This window comes from Haemaphysalis longicornis, unplaced genomic scaffold (genome assembly GCF_048455015.1).
Source record: "Haemaphysalis longicornis isolate Haplotype H1 unplaced genomic scaffold, Haemaphysalis longicornis Haplotype H1 scaffold_3, whole genome shotgun sequence".
NCBI classification, from domain to species: Eukaryota; Metazoa; Arthropoda; class Arachnida; order Ixodida; family Ixodidae; genus Haemaphysalis; species Haemaphysalis longicornis.
In genome coordinates, this window is record NW_027526335.1 from 41,744,261 (window position 1) to 41,760,767 (window position 16,507).

Here is a 16,507-nt window from a genome sequence, read left to right on the forward strand (position 1 = left end):
TCCTGTATGTTGAAAAAGTGTTTCGGCTGTCGTACTCAGTCGTGAGTTAACGTTAGCGCGTCGTTTTTTTCTTGCTCTCCTTATTTCATTCTCTTTCTCCTTTTTACCTTCTTTTCTTGCTTGTTTATTCCGTCCTTATTTCTTTATCCTCTCTCTCTCTCTCTCTCTCTCTCTCTCTCTCTCTCTCTCTCTCTCTCTCTCTCTCTCTCTCTCTCTCTCTCTCTCTCTCTCTCTCTCTCTCTCTCTCTCTCTCTCTCTCTTCTCTCTTTCTTTCTTTCTTTCAATTTTATTGCCTTCTTTTCTTTCACGCGCATTCTTTAGTAACACGCTGTAAGCCACCTAAAAGCTCCACTCATCCGATCTTCGAGCGTCGGGGGGCTACGCGGCCTCCCTAAACAATGGCCGCTGCTCGATGGGCATGCTGCCGCGAGCCACGTTACAGGGACACGCAGATTCGCTCGCTCCAAACCTCCCAGGCCATCCCGAAGAAGAAGAGCGGTAAAGTCAAAAAAGAAGGAAAAATAAGATAAGGCGAAGAGGCCTGCCGCGCACTCGGAGACGAAGCAAATTTACAGTGCTTGCGCCCACCCAGGGCGCTCAGGGCTCAAACCCCGTGAAGCTAGAAAACCCGCCGAGCAGGCAGCATCAACCACGCGGATAATGGCCCCCGCCTTGGGCTTTCACTCTGGTCTCCGTGAACTCGAGGGAGCTGCTATGTCGACCAGAGGACGCGACGTGAAACGGAGAAAAAGAGAAGGCCAGAAGCCGAAGCACGACGAAGACAACGCCGTAGCGTTAGCTGTATATATAAGGCATGTACTAATGGTGTTCACCCGCTATTCTTCTTATTCAACCTTGCTTCACCGTCCGTTCAGGCCATTCTTGTTATTCTCCGCGCTCGTTGTTTAGTTGATGATGACGGCGATGTAGTTCTTGGTCTCTTTTTATTTGCGATTTTTTCCGCGCGTCCCTCGACCATGTATTGTATTCGAACGCAATTTTTCGGAAGCTCCACTGTCTATTACGAAGCCCCTCTCAGCCGCCGCGCACCGACGCGCGGGCACTTTCGGAATGCGATCATGAACCTGAATGTAGCCAGATGGCTTTAGGAGCAACGGAAGGAGGGGAGGGGGGCGAACAAGCCAGCGCTTGGAACGGCGCCCTTCATTGTCTGTGGCCAACTCGCGTGAGTGTCATTAAACTTCCAAGCGCCCCCCAACACCGTAAGGCTCCCGATCTTCTTGCGGAGCACCCTAACCTGCCCCCTCCTCTCCCCGGAACTCTTCTTTTTCTATCTCCTCTCGCTGTCCCGGGGCGGCTTTGTCACTCGCTGCTTAGTTCTCCGGCCGCAGCGTCGGGTTTACGGTGTCCTTGTCGCGCCCTCGCGCACGCGTGCGCTCCATCCCGGGCATTAAACATTCAAAACTGCCGTAAGGACCAGCGACAACACGTTTAAGGGAGACGTTGTAAAATACGTGCCCTCCTGCGTTCGCCCCGCATACAGAGTACTTTCAACATTTCCTTTCCATTCTTCGTTTATTTCGTTGCTCAACTCCTTTGGCAATATGTATATTAAATGTATATGTTTGTATACTTTCTTTTTTCGGGATGAAGGTTTATGTAAAGAGCTCTCGGTAGAAAATGCGTTCTCTTCAGCTGGCTTTGCTTCCTTCCGTCAAAAAATTTCCTGCGGGGAACAGGGCTGGGTAGAACGCCGGGGAGAAACGACACAAAAATGAGAACGCGCGGAGAGCCAGCGCTTCTGAATTTGGATAAGGCTTCACCGCCGGGGGCTCACCATGAATCTTTGAAGAGGGCCCCCAAGCCTTTCGCCTCATTCGCGTTGCCCGCTGGCGACGTTGTCTGTCTTAGCTGCACAACACGGAAGCGTAGCGCAGAAGCGCCAACCGCTCCTGTCGTCGTGTCATTGAGCGCCGTGATACGCTCGCTGCCAGAGCCTTGGTGTTCTGTAGAAGTAAGTACTGCTGGACACTGTTTTCACCACACCCTTCTTTCGTTCTCAATTTCAGACTTGACCAAAGGACCTGGGTCGCCGCAAGGCAAGACGGATTTTCGGACGTCAAACATCATACAAGATGAAACTAAGACGAACCCAGACAGGTTGGTGCTTGACACATCATTCTCATAAATCTTCAAAGCCTTCCTTATTGCCTTCTTCGAAAATGGCTAAGAAGTAAAAGATGGTCAAGTGGACTGTTTGCTTAAAAAATTAGTTGTTAAGGCTGGACATAATTGCCGTGAGCTTGTTTACGGTTTAGGGGTCAAGCTAAATGGCAAACTGTCACCAGGGCTCACCAGAAGGGGCTTCCTGAGCATTTGTCCATTCGTTACTTTCACTGCTGTTATATAACACCTAATTCAGTATCTATCAGAGCCAACCTCTCCAACATTGACGTCTTGCGGAAGTAAAATGCATTTTATGTTTCAAAGTCACTAACAACCACTGAGCCATAAAAAAGAATGAAATCAAATCTCAAAAGTTCCAAATTCTATATGCAAATGGCCCACACGGTGAAATTATTTTTCTTTTTGTGAGGATGGTAGTCGTCATGGGACCTAGAACAGAGGCGCTCATATATTTGCACCATAAAAACTCAAAACTCAGGTAATAGCTCTTATTCGTCTTCACTGTTAAGTCAAGTTACACAAACGACGGGAAAAACGAGCTGGCAAAGCTAACAGTCACGCAAGCGGAGCGACGAAGATGGTCTGATTTCTTTTTCCTCAGCGTTTTTTTTCCTTCCCTCCCGTGCGCGCCGTGTTTTTTCAAGAAGTTTAGGCCGCAGTGTAAATAAACGTTCAAGTTGTGCTTGGCGGGAGTCCAGCTGCGCATAGCCTCAATCGACGCCAGCCTTCCGAGCACGCACCTAATCATTGCCGTACAGTTGGTCTTAAAATGAACGTCAGGGTTGCCTTCATCACGAACACCTTTCGTTCGCATCTAAATTTAACTTTGTATCGCCTTAAAAAACGAGAAAATTTGCGCGTTAAAGGGATCATGAAGATAAAATACAAGTTTCCCACATTAAAAAGACTTGTTTGCCCTGATAACAATGATATCAATTTTATCGCAAACTTGATTGATTTGATTGATTGTAGGGTTTAACGCGCCGACGCAACGCAGGCGATGAGGCGCGCCGTAGTGGAGGGCTCCGGATTAATTTTGACCACCTGGGGATCTTTATCGTGCGCCGAAATCTCGTACACACGGGCGTTTTTGCTTTTCGCCTCCATCAGAAAAGCGGCCGCCGCGGCCGGGAATCGAACCCGCGACCTCGTGCTCAGCAGCACAACGCCTTAGCCACTGAGCCACCGCGGCGGGCTATCGCAAACTTCGAACAAATTATGGAGATATATTAAGAAAAATACGTGAACAAGTGCCGGGTCCACAACCACTTTCCGGCGATTTCTCTATGATGTCACGTGAACTCTTGTTTGTGCGATTGGCGGCCGTTGGGCTAAGCCACCGCCCAGAAACGTGACTGAGCAATTGTAGTACAGTCTATAACCCCGTTTAATTGTATCACTTCAATGCTAGCGTGCAGTTGACACTGATAGCCGTCTATTTAGTGCTAACCCATGCTGCTTCTCTGTAGCGCGAAATTTGAAAGTTATTTTTTTTTAATATTTCCTGCACATCTTTGGCTAAAAAAAAAAAAAAAACATCTTGCAACATTGTTCTGGAGCTTAGTGAGTTACCAAAGGCTAGTTATTTCAAATTGAACAGATTTGTATTTTGTCTTCATGGCCCCTTGAAAGAATTTCGGACTTTATTTTGGAAGTCGCCGACATTTCAGCCGTACTGTTGCCTCCCAATTATTCGAACACAACTACCAATTTTTCGCTTTCGTATACTACCCCAATTTTCATCCCGCCATAGACACGTTTATGTAATCTTGCAACCAGTTATTCCACGTGTGTGTTTGTGCATGCGTGTGTGTGTGAGAGAGAGAATAAGGGGGCGAGAGAGAGAGAAAGAGAGAGACAGTAAGGGAGTAAATGACACTTCCAAGGCTTTCAGGGGCAGAAACAAATCGATACGCAAACACATATCTCCTTTGTATTAAACAGACTTCGCGCTAGTGAAAGCAGCACGTGCCTGAACCGAACTTACTTCTGCAGTAAACGCCAGCGTAACCCACCATATACTCGCGAAAAAGCGGGATGTTATACTTAACATCGCCTGATCGTCGGCGACGCTCTCGCACGCAGGCTAGGGTACGGCCCGGCGACTGGTCCGGGCAACCCCACAGTGGCCATGGCTGGCGGCGTAGGCCTCCGCAACCACGTTCGCCGGCCGCTCGCATCCAGCCACTTCCCGCACTCGCGGCTGCACCTGCGCAAGACGCTTTCGTCGCGGTGCTCCTGGAAGTGCGCCGCCATCACCGCCTTCGTCCTCTGCCTTGCTCTGCTCATCGCCCTCGCCTACTTCATAGGTATGCCAAAGCACGTGGGAATTCGTCTGACGGATTTCTTTCGCATCGTAATTGCCATACTTCAATTTGATCTAGCTGAATTAACTAGCCCAATTAGAAACGCCAACAGGCTGTCATCTAATGGCTGTGCATCATCTTGTATTATTCTGGTTCGTTACTTTCATCAGGTAACCAGCCTATTGTCTGCTGGCTTCATCATGGGTAAAGTTGTTGTGCTAGCCGAACTGAGTAAAACCTCAATTTTACGAAGTACCGGATTTAGCGAACAAATTCAGAGGCTCCCAGCAGTTGCACACAGGCTGAAGCGCAAGGTTGACCAGATTGCACAATTTAATTCCTAAAACGCACTTTATAATGATAAGGAGTAACGTTTTTTTGTTTCTTCTTCTCATTCCAGCAGTCCCTTTCCTCAGCTGGCAAGCCGGCCAGCACCGGTGTCCCGTCGTCATCGACGACGCCGAGGCGTCTGCCAGTGGGGAAACAAACTACAAAAGTACGTATGACGCCGATGAGCGCGCTTCATACTTCAACGGTGCAAACTCAGCTAGACCCCGCCACAGGAGGGAAGCTAACCCGCATCCGTCGTTCCCGACATTCATGCCCACTAACATCGAAGGAAGCGGCGAAGAGCGTGACGACCTCTGGCGCCCTCACGAGTCCGGTCCGAAAACGCAGCGAAACCGCGGTAGTCGCAGTCCCGTCCACGAGACCGAGTTTCATGCCGACACGGTGATCGTGGTTCCCGAAGATCCTCCGGCCACGCGCGTCAGCCGCATGCGTTGCGTCTGTAAGCGGTCGTTTGGCGACGACATCGAATCGTGGGGGGATCGCGACGTGCCCAAGCCTCCGCCCGTTAAGAGGTCCGACGCTGTAGCTTCTCCCTCTGTCCAAGACCCTACAAAGGCTGCCCCATTTCGTTCTTCCGACCACAACGCTACGAGTAACGAAATTCCGATCTCAGTCCCTGACGAAGTTGGCGTCGGCGGCGCCAGGCCGACCGACGCCCATAACGTCGGAGGAATCGCGGATATAGAAAAGAATGTTGTCGAAGCCTCTCATAGCGATGGGGCGGGACCCGTCGAATCCGATGGTGAAAAGACTCGCGGAGTTGCACCGCCTCCTCATCCTGTTCCCCCTCCGCCCCCTCCCCCTCCTGCGAAGAGCTCGGAGAGCAGCGAGGAAGGCTCGAACGAACAAGGACTTTTGGGGCCCGACGCTTCCGAGTTTATGACTGTCGCTAATGGCGGGCCCGGTGGCGCTCGTTTGCCTCCCGGCCCGGGTGTCGATGGTGATGCGGCGACTAACCTGAACTCGACTGAGCATGTTGCTGGCGCCGAAAAGGACCCACGGCTGGATGCCGACCAGCAGGCTGGAAGCTCCGGGCATTCGAAGGCTGCCACTGCTACTGCCTCCACAGAGTGGCCTCACGATCTGGGTAAGTGGAGGCCTTCGCATGCCGGAGCGTGCTCGAAAGAGGGGGGCTTTCCCGATGGGTCCATAAGTGTGAGAGGAGTGGCACTACTGGCCCCTGATTTGGAAACGATTGTAGAGGAAGAGCCAATGCGTTCCTTCTGCCTGGCCCTGCTCATCGAGTTCTTTTCGCTTTCGTCCGTTGTCGGCACCGTGTTTCTTCCGCTTCCACGAGTGGACTAACACTCAGGCTTCCTGTCCGCTTGCCTAAATGATGATGATGATGATGATGATGTACCTTGGTGAGGTCCGCTTGCCTTGTGTGCTTCCTTCGTCGTTGTCACGGCGCGTTTGTGTTCTGGAGCCGCCTGCGTGTTGCAGCCGTATGTCGCTCGTCTACTAATCGCTTGTCCTGTCGCCTTGTAGCTTCCGCTTCCGTAGCTTGGCTCCGGTTTTCGCACTAACTGTATGACCACCAGGTGCCCATTCTCTGACCCCTGACCATGTCTCTTATGTCCGTTATAGAATGTATGCGTATATGTGCTCGGTGATGTCGGAGATGATCTGACGATGAATACTAAAAATTGTTCACTTCGTTAAATAGGAATAATTTAAAAACTCATCCTCCTTGCTGCCCGTACCGATTTTACCATGTGCAATGCAACCAAAATGACTTAAGTAGGACCACTGATCAATCTGCTAACTATCACTGCGATCATTAACCTCTTTCGATCTTAAACGTATTCGTAGAACAGTGCAAGTTCAATTATGCTTCAAGTGCCTTGGAATTTTGAAATGCTTTCTGCAGGTTACGGAAGAGTGTTGCAACAATCTTTTTAGGAGATATGGACTTGTCCTTTACCCCTTGCAACAATCGAACTGTAGCTACTGACATCTAAATGCAGCAGCCGCTTATACTCGTGTTCTTTCAAATACTTCGATGCTAATTTCAACCTTAATGCCAGGTTGCTTAAGTGCAAAAAAAAAAAAAAACACTCTAAAAGATGTAACGACTAATCTAGGTCGCCGAGAAAAAAAGAAAAACATTGAAACGAATGTCCGCATTCACCTATGGACCGCGCTTTCAGCTGAGATATTCCGCTCTCCGTATTGAATCACAATTTCCGGCACTGCCCTTTATTGTAAATGCGAATCATTTCTACGCTAACAGGCTGTGCTCTCTTGAGTGGGATTCGGTTCTCAGTGTGGATAGCGCTCATACAAATCCCGTTGCTGACATGTAACTGAGCAAAGCACTATGACGGGCTAGTTGGCCTGACGTGGTGGAAATAAAATGGCACTAAAAGGACGGGACTACAGAAGAAGACACCACACAGCACAGTGTGGTGTGGTGTGTTGTCTTCTTCTGTCGTCCCGTCCTTTTAGCGCCATTTCATTCCCCTGTAAGTGAGACAAGAATAGCATTTCGGAATCATGTTCAGCACGGTACCGCCACCACGGAAATAAAAAAAAAAGGAAAGAGTTGACCGAGGGGCGGCAGATCATGATCTCGTACTGTTTTTAAGCGCGGTATTGGTATCTTACCTGTTTTCGTGTAGGCAGTGCGAGTATTCCGCTTATTCACTCCCGAGTAGCGGCGTGAAAAGGAGGGGGTCACCTCTTGCGCAGTCATTAAGAAATGCTTAGCACAACGAACACAACAAACGCGGGTTGGCCTAATTTAAATCCCGCGCCAGTTGCGCGCGCGTGTTACAAGAATGCCGCCGGCCTCGGCGTGCCTCTTAGGGAGCGCATCGGCGTAGTGCTGCTTCGTAGACTTAGCGAAATCCCCTCCCGCGTCAGGTCCGTCTGTGCTGCCAGCCAAGACGCTGCCGCCGAGCAGCGACTCGTTCGCCGACATGTCGGTGGGCAAGAGGCACAGCAAGGTGGTCGCCTCGTACGGCCACTGGAACGTCCAGTTCCATCAACAGGACCCCGGCCTAGTCAAGTTCAACTACACGCTTCCCACCGGCGCCAGCGTGGCCATCTACGGACGCCGGAACAGCGTGCCCACGCACACGCGCTACGACTTCGTCGAGATCCTCTCGGCCAGGGACAGGCGGCATCGGAAGGCGGCCAAGGTGGGCGCCGCACAGCGAACTCTGTTTACAACAAAATTGCCTTATTCAGGGTTCTTCCCCAGTACAAATTGCAATAGTTTGCGGAAATGATTTGACTCAACCCTATTATTGAGATCAAATTATTTCTGCGTTTAACGAAATACCATTTATAACAGTCAGTTTCCTGTCTCGTGGTCTTCTTTATACCGAGAGGTTACGTAGAATGCTGTCCGTCAATAGCCCAACGCCAGCTTTCATAAAAGGGTAGGCATCAACAGGGTCTTTTCGCAGCCGAGCTGGCGCAACATTCCTTAAAAGCTAGCCATCTTCAGTTACTGTTTGGGTAGGACCCCGTTAAAAAGATGAAACTTTGTGTTATGTTGAGTGAGTTTGATACAATTTACCTTCAGGCTGTTTTCTTTTATGAAGTTTGGGTGTTCGGGAGACATCCTCCACACGTTAGCTGAAGCCAGCATATGTGTCAACATAATTTTTCTTTTCAGAACAGGAAAATTAATTTGCCCCACGAAATTCATGAGGCATTCACAATTGTTGCTCATTCTGATGATAATCATTCTGCGAGGAGACGTGAAAGCAGACGCCCCTTTCAACAGCACGCAGTCTTAATACTGCAGGCAAAAATTACAAATACCGCACAACCAAAAAAAAAAAAGCATATTAGCCGCGTGGCCAACTGGGTAGAAAGAGTCGTAAGATTACGCTACCCCCCGCGGTGGCTCAGTGGCTAAGGCGTTGGGCTGCTGATTCAAGGACGCGGGTTCGATTTCCAGCCGCGGCGACTGCTTTTCTGATGGAGGGGAAAAGCAAAGACGCCCGTGTGTTCACGATTTTGGGGCACGTTAAGGAGGCCCAGGGGGTCAAAATTAATCCGGAGGCCTTCGCTGCGGCGCGCCTCATTGCCTGCGCTGCGTCGGCGCGTTAAACCCCCATAATCATCGTAAGATTGCGCTGATGAGGTTTGTTGCTCAGGCCGAGAAATCAAAGAGAAAGACGACACTGCGAGGTGTTGGTCCCTCATAGTCCCTCAGAGTCAAGTGCGAACAAATGCGTTACGTCATTAGTGGGATCATAGTTAAAGGTTATCCCCGTTATTTCCTGTGCAATGCCTTAAAAGTGGCAAGTGGCAAAATAGCCACAATAAAAAGCTTTTTTTTTTTTGTCGTACCACCGTATAGAAGTACGCCGCCTAAGTCGTTAATCCCGCCTGCGTTTTCTTTTTTTCTCTTCCGCACCTCCGCAACAGCAGGAAACCTTCAACATGGAGTTCATCCACTTCCTGGATCATGGTCGATGGTACATATCGGTCTACAATGATGGCGAGCAGCAGCAAGAAATTTCCTTCATCAGCGTGGCCACTGGTGGGTGGTTCGCCTGTTCTCCGCGTGAAAACGCGCCCCAGAGAGTCACTGTGTTGTCGAGGCAGGTTTTGCGGTCCCTTCCTGGACGTGGAATATGCGCCCCATGTGCAGACAGTACGGAACGCCCATGATGGCTTTATGCAGGATGATGAAATCAAAGTGATGTAAATTGATACGCAACCGTTCACTAAAGTTTATCTAATAGACCACGTATGTCTTCGAAGCATTAAGGACGCAATAAATACATAAAATACTGGAGACGCGGCTGCATTTTTTGTATTTTAGGCGGCTGTAATAAACTTTACCGAAACGGAAAAGACTTTGCTGTCGGTAGCACCTATTCGCAGCGTCCCCCTATTGCGCGCGTCTTGTGAAATTTATTGTCCACGTGGACCAGCAGTAGTGACAAACGAAATCAAACGGGTTCCTGCAAGTTACTGGAAGTATTTATCTAATAGATCGTAAGATAAATTAAGACAATCACAAGAGGAACCGAGCCAAAAATGTCTCCCAGTTTACTGCAGCCGCCGATAATGTCGTTTCAAGATATGCCTTTCCACATCGCCTCTCCACACCTTTTCTTCAGATGTATCGAGCCTTCCTTGCCCGTACGACTGCCACGGACACGGAACATGCAACATGGGCAAGTGCGACTGTGACCAGGACTACGCGGGCGAAACATGCGCTTACCGTGAGTGGCGTTCTGCTTGCCGCGGCTTCAACGAGCTTCGCTTCGTTCTGTGTGTGCGGGACACTGTCCCTGTAATTTTTTCTATGGTCTGTTCCTCGTATCCTTTGTGGGAAACTAGCCAAGTATTCTCACTGGAATCGCGGTTGTTCTAACCGCTAAAAAAAAAACCTGTCCTTTTGAACACTAGACAGCCCTACGATGTGCTCACTAAAAATGCTTATAATGAAAAGCTACTTCAAGTCCCAGTAAACACTTAGTAGTATACATGTTATGAACACTGTTACTTATGGAGTTGGCAGGCGAAAGCGCAGTTAGCAACATTGTGCGTGTAGTGCCCTACCTAATGCGCAAACACCAAGAAAGCTTGCATTATCTCCTTAATTGGCTCAAAAAGATCAGTTGAATGGCCGGTGAGAAATAAACCATTTCTAGTAGGTATGTCGGAATATTTCAGTTCAAATTACCCGCCGCGGTGGCTCAGTGGCTAAGGCATTGGCCTGCTGAGCACGAGGTTGCGGGTTCGATTCCCGGCCGCGGCGGCCGCTTTTCTGATGGAGGCGAAAAGCAAAAAGGCCCGTGTGTACGAGATTTCGGCGCACGATAAAGATCCCCAGGTGGTCAAAATTAATCCGAAGCCTTCCACTACGGCGCGCCTCATCGACTGCGTTGCGTCGGCGCGTTAAACCCCACAATCAATCAATCAATCAATTTCAGTTCAAATTTCTAATATGGCTGTTTCAATATTTCAATTCGAAGCTAAAATTTCTCAGCATCTAAATTCGATAACAATTCTAAACTTTCCCAGGTTTCGGCCACAATTTATTTGGCTAACTACCGTCGTAAACCTGCGTTTTTAAACCCAAAGGGTGCATGTAGATACTTAAGCAAAATCGCCTAAGTACATGTTAAGACTAACGACGTAAAAGCCATATCGTGATCTATGGACGTAAAAAACGGCATGTCACGCAGTTAGGTTGGCTGAGACGTGAAATCACGTCATTCTTTAACGTTATCACGACAGTTGCGGCAACAGCCGTCGTCCTACCAGTGCAGTATTAGCTCAGCTTCGTCCCCTTCACCCTCTGCCTCGTTTAGGCGGCATTACACGCGCCTGTTATCTGATAGGCAAAAAGATCAGGCAAACGTAACTTGGCGTGCGACCTTTGCGCGGAACGCAAGTCATTACAGCCCCTAAACCAAACGAAAAAAAAGAGGGAGGGGGCGGACTGCCACCCAGGCGGGAGAAAAATAGCTTCCCACGCCTATTTTATTGCGGTCGGTATCGCTAGAGTTGCGCGAGCTATCTGTGAAAAGGAAGGAAGGAGCGGAGGCAATAACCACGGGAGATAAACTAGTATGATTTTACACTGCATTATTTACGTTGTCAGGGGTTGGCAAAAGGTGCCAGGAAATGAGCAGCAACAAAACGAAGCGTTGCGCCTTGACTGCTGCTATCAGTACCTAACTTATCTTCAACATTTTGTGCGTGGACGCATTTAGCGCAGACCTGTAGAAAAAAAAAAAAAAAAACACCGTTCGGTAGTTGGTATCGACCCTGTAGGCCCTGCGCATTTCGAAAGGAGAATCGGTAAACACTAAGAGTAAACAACTTACTCCCTGCTAAGAATGCATTTTTGGTGCTTTGCTTTAAACAGCTCGGCTTCGCGAAGCCTTTGCTTTGCAAGGCGCGTGGAGGGAACGGCTAGGCCACCACAAGGACACACAAAGGTCACTGCAGGTAGTAGAGTCACTCCAGGAGAAGAGCAATAAAATTGCTAAGGGGAACAACTGTCCCTCCATCGAGGATGCAAAGTCAGCGGCTCGGGAAAACTGCGTTTTAGTTGAGCAGGCAGATGCGAATCTGTTAAAAGCACCCGTGACGTGATAGCAGAAAGTGCTGTCGTTTCTGGCAACGACGTTACTTCTAGTAACAGTGTCACTGCCAGTGACGTCAGTGCAGTGCAGTGAAGAAGCAGTAAGTGAGGAAGAAATAAATCCTGCCGCCCAAAAGGACAAAGCAAGCGGGAAATATTCGAACAGCGTGCAATAGGTCGTCTTGAACAGACAGACGGACAAACTAAAATGTTATAAATTAAAATAAAAGCCCAACCCGTACCACATACGTATCACGGGTGACGCCAATTAAAAATAAACAAACAGGACCGAAGTCAAAAAGATTTTTTAAGATACAGGAAAAGAAAGAAAGAAAGAATAAAGAAGAGAGATCTATCACGCGAAACCAAGCCAAGGGAGGGGAGGCAATCAGCAGTATCTTTTAAACGAATATGTGAAAGCTCAGCTATGACTCGGCATGCCGTTGTTCATACATGTGATCTTGAACAGAAAGAACAATGGGATGCATCTGTAAGGGCAGATACAATAAAGCAATTCTTGTTAATTCATCATCATCATCATCATCACCAGCCTATCTACGCCCACTGCAGGGCAAAGGCCTCTCCCATTATTCTCCAATTACCTCGGTCCTGTGCCAACTGTGACCAATTTATCCCCGCAAACTTCTTGATCTCATCTGCCCATCTAACTTTCTGTCGCCCCCTGCAATGCTTGCCTTCTCTAGGGATCCACTCTGTTACCCTTAATGACCAGCGGTTATCTTGCCTTCGCATTACATGCCCTGCCCACGTCCATTTCTTGTTGTTGTTAATTAAAGGGCTGTATATCGCGCCAAACTCCGCCTAGGACGCAATCACAAGGTGCACGACCAAGTGACCTAGGAGGCGTGCTCGAGGCGTCCGAGCTTCACAGTGGAATGAAGGACGCGTCCAAGACGGGGAATGTGAACAACAGCGATGAGCAACACTCTTAATGTGACATTAAAGAAACCACCTTGTGTACGCATCAACCTTTTTCCCGTTGGTTGGTGGGTAGCGTCTGAATTCGACACACAAAAGTAATCCCGCTAGAAACGCAGTGGAAACATGTCATAGAAGCCCTAGACCCCCCCTCCCCTGAATTGCGCCGTCGTGTCCTTTGACGAAGCCGTCGCGGGGGCCTTCGGTGGCGCAGGCGTGTGCCCGGTGCTGTGCAGCGGGAGGGGTCAGTACACCAGCGGCGAGTGCGTCTGCCAGCCGGGCTGGAAGGGCCGAGAGTGCCAGCTGCGAGAGGACGAGTGCGAGGTCGCCGACTGCTCGGGACACGGAGACTGCCTGGACGGCGTCTGCCGGTGTTTCCCGGGATACAAGGGACTGCACTGCGAAGAAGGTTTGCTCCCTTACTGTCTCATCTCTCCACCTGAACAGGGCCGCTTCAAAGGCCTTCCAAAGGTCTTGAACCAATTGTCTTTCGAGTGCCCCATTGTTAATTCATAGCCAAGGCGCACTTGCGGGCGAGCGTTCAATTGTCATTTGAAAGTTCCTGTGTAGCCAAGGCATAAGACATCGGCTCCTCCATGTACGCGTAAGATGCTTTCCTTCTGTTACCCCATTTTTTGTTCTAAGCGTTTCGACGCTATGGTGGCGGAGTAATTTTCGCAAGCATCCATAAATCAGGTTGTTAAATGTTTAACCAAATATAAATGCCAGAGTGACGTTATACAACAGGAAAAGTCAATTCTGTGAAAACGTATGGGGAACAAAACCTTCAAAGGACCATTTGAAAAAAAAAAGGCAAACAAACAATAGTGCGCATGAAAAGATGTCGGGCACATCAAAATGTGTTTATCGGCGAGATTCACATGGAAAGCAATTGCGCTTAATGATTTCTTGAAGTAGTCATAGATCAACTGGTTGCACCTAAGCTGACCACTGGCAAGCTTAAACAAAGTTAGCCTCGCACAAATAACGAACAAGGTCACTCCTGAAGGCTCGCTTGCGTTCGGATGACGTGCATCGTTTACGTAAATTGCATTCGTGAAACAGGAATCTTTGAACCGCACTGCAGAGTTCATGACCTCTGAGTGAGGAACTGGTTGAGTTTCAGAACTCTTTAATTACAGTAAGGCGTCGCAGCAAAAAAACTGGACTGGACTGCCGATTGATAGGTTCCCTTCAAAGTGTGGAGTGCGGATTGCGGTTATCACATACCCCCCTTCGCTTCATTTGTTCTCTCATTACCTCCTCCTCCGTGCGCCGACGATGTGCGTGCAGCGTCCTACAGAATCCATGTTGTTGCTGGATTCACATATCGGCACCCAAAGAAAGTAGAAAAGAACTAAAATATAATTCTAGACCACTTTTATTCTTCACAGGTTACTCCTCCAGTGCAGCGCTTTGTTTTCATGTATGGTATCGGTGAATGCGCTCACCGCATGCCTTATATATATATAGTCATCGCCTCATCGGCGAACACACGATGGCGTGCGCTACTTTGGCGCCACCTCGTAGACGCTCCTGCCGCGGAGCATGTCTCGCACGGCACCCCCGCCAATCCACTTTCCGCCTCACACTTTCGCCATTCTCCGCAGCCGCTTTCCTCCTCACTCTCTCTTCGGTGTACTCCTCGTACTCTCGGTTACATCGAGGGACGATGGCGAGGGACGTCGTGAAACCACAGGAGCGGCCGCATAATAGCTACGCTCTAAAACGTGAACGTTCACTACGCGGACTTGCATGTTTAACGCGAAACGGGCTGCAACTTTCTTTTAACACGAAGCAAGCGGCCTGTAAAGGGTGCACCCCTGTACACAGAGTCTTCTTGCGGGGAAGCAACCTTTAGTATTAAAGAGTACGTTATACTTCGGGTTGTTCGTTTTCGGATTTTAAATTTTAACACGAAAGTGTTTTACGCCGGGATACACCAAGATTTCACTGACGTCATATCCGTCAGGGAAATGGCGCCAGTACACCTTTGCCGATGCGACCCGCCAGCAGGACGTCGCTCACCAAGCACACCCACAAGACAGCCGCTGACCCACAAATCATGCTCAGCTGCACATTTCGCTGCACATTTCGCTTCCGTGCTTTACCGATTCCTATGACCTAGGAATCAATCAGTGTTTTTCACCGAAAAAATAACTGCCGTTTAACCAGAAGCGAATGCGCCGTGTTCGCATTTTTCTTCAAATCTTTCAGTGGACTGCCTGGACCCCGAGTGTTCGGGACACGGTGTGTGCGTGAGTGGCATGTGCCTATGCCGCAAAGGGTGGAAGAGCAACGACTGTGGCGAGCCGGATAGCGACGCCCTGCGCTGCCTGCCTGACTGCTCCGGGCACGGACAGTTCGACCTCGACCTGCAGCGCTGTGCATGCGACGACCAGTGGACGGGACCCGACTGCTCCCAAGGTGACCCCGCCCCCCATTCTCGACATGTACACTGCCGAGTATGCCTTGACGTGCCTGTTGCGTGCAGTGCGATAAATCACGACGACTTTACAGCCACTGTAACACTCAGATATTTCCTCTCCCAAAAGTTTGGTTCGCCATTAAAAAAAAATAACTAGCTCCGCGAATAATTATCGCTTTGGTGTGCAGTAGTGTCCTTACCACATAATCAATATAACTAACCCCGATTTCAAATAATTCGAGATGCAACAAATCCTTTTCATTTAATAAGCATGTATTCTGTTTCGCGATTTAGGGGTGAACTTTTCCCACATTAAGGACCATTTCGCAATAATTCGCAATAATGCAAAGTAATGCTCAACAGCCTACGGAGAGCAGAGCGCTTTGAGATATATGGCGAGGCAGTGAAAGTGGTAAGCGAATATATCTACTCAGGCCAAGTAGTGATCCCGGATCCCAACCATGAAGCAGAGATAATCAGAAGGATAAAAATGGGGTGGAGTGCATTCGGAAAGCATTCTCAGATAATGAATAGCAGCCTACCATTGTCCTTGAAGAGAAAGTGTATAACAGCTGCGTCTTACCGGTACTCACCCACGGGGCAGAAACTTGGAGGCTCACTAAAATGGTTCAACTTAAATTGAGGACGACTCAGCGAGCAATGTAACGGAAGTTGATAGGTGTAACGTTAAGGGACAAGAATAGGGTGGAGAGGGTCAGGAAACAAACGCGTGTTAAGGACATATTAGTAGAAATTAAGAAGAAGACATGGGCGTGGACAGGGCATATAATGCGAAGGCAAGGTAACCGTTGGTCATTAAGAGTAACAGAGTGGATCCCTAGAGAAAGCAAGTGGGGCAGAAGGCGGCAGAAAGTTAAGTGGGTAGATAGATCAAGAAGCATGCGGGGATAAACTGGTCGCAGTTAGTACAGGACAGGTATAATTGGAGATCTACGGGAGAGGCTTTTACCCTGCAGTGGGCGTATGCAGGAGGAGGATGATGATGATGATGATGATAATTCCCACACTTTTGCTATAACTGAGTGTGCGTGCACGCTGTGTATGTTCCAGGGGCATTTTGAGAATTAAACGTACCGTATTTTTGCTCGCATAACCCTCCACTGAAGTCAACCTGCGCCAGAATGTTGCGCTTGCTATGAAAAACGAGAATACCCGCACAATTGACCTCGTATTGTAGCCTTTCATTCTCCACTTAAAAAGGCAACACCACGCAATCACTTCGCGTTTACTCAGATAGTAGAGGCGTGT

At 49.0% G+C, this 16,507-nt stretch overlaps 1 protein-coding gene and 1 non-coding gene across 7 annotated transcripts in view; both read left to right on the top strand.

Annotated features, from left to right (window-relative positions):
- Positions 1–16,507, top strand: part of Ten-m (teneurin transmembrane protein Ten-m) — a 49,422-nt gene that overhangs the window by 13,491 nt on the left and 19,424 nt on the right. For 2 of the 6 annotated variants that reach the window (XM_077702958.1, XM_077702961.1), the window contains exons 3-10: positions 2,031–2,121; positions 4,234–4,457; positions 4,855–5,892; positions 7,671–7,948; positions 9,192–9,306; positions 9,893–9,997; positions 13,025–13,219; positions 15,028–15,237. In XM_077702958.1, the coding sequence (XP_077559084.1) occupies positions 2,031–2,121; positions 4,234–4,457; positions 4,855–5,892; positions 7,671–7,948; positions 9,192–9,306; positions 9,893–9,997; positions 13,025–13,219; positions 15,028–15,237 (2,256 nt within the window). The remainder of the gene's footprint in view (positions 1–2,030; positions 2,122–4,233; positions 4,458–4,854; positions 5,893–7,670; positions 7,949–9,191; positions 9,307–9,892; positions 9,998–13,024; positions 13,220–15,027; positions 15,238–16,507) is intronic. The other 4 variants (XM_077702959.1, XM_077702962.1, XM_077702960.1 and 1 more) reach the window with 4 other exon arrangements.
- Positions 10,464–10,536, top strand: Trnas-gcu (transfer RNA serine (anticodon GCU)). Its single transcript has one exon. It is a non-coding gene; the product is annotated as a tRNA-Ser (tRNA).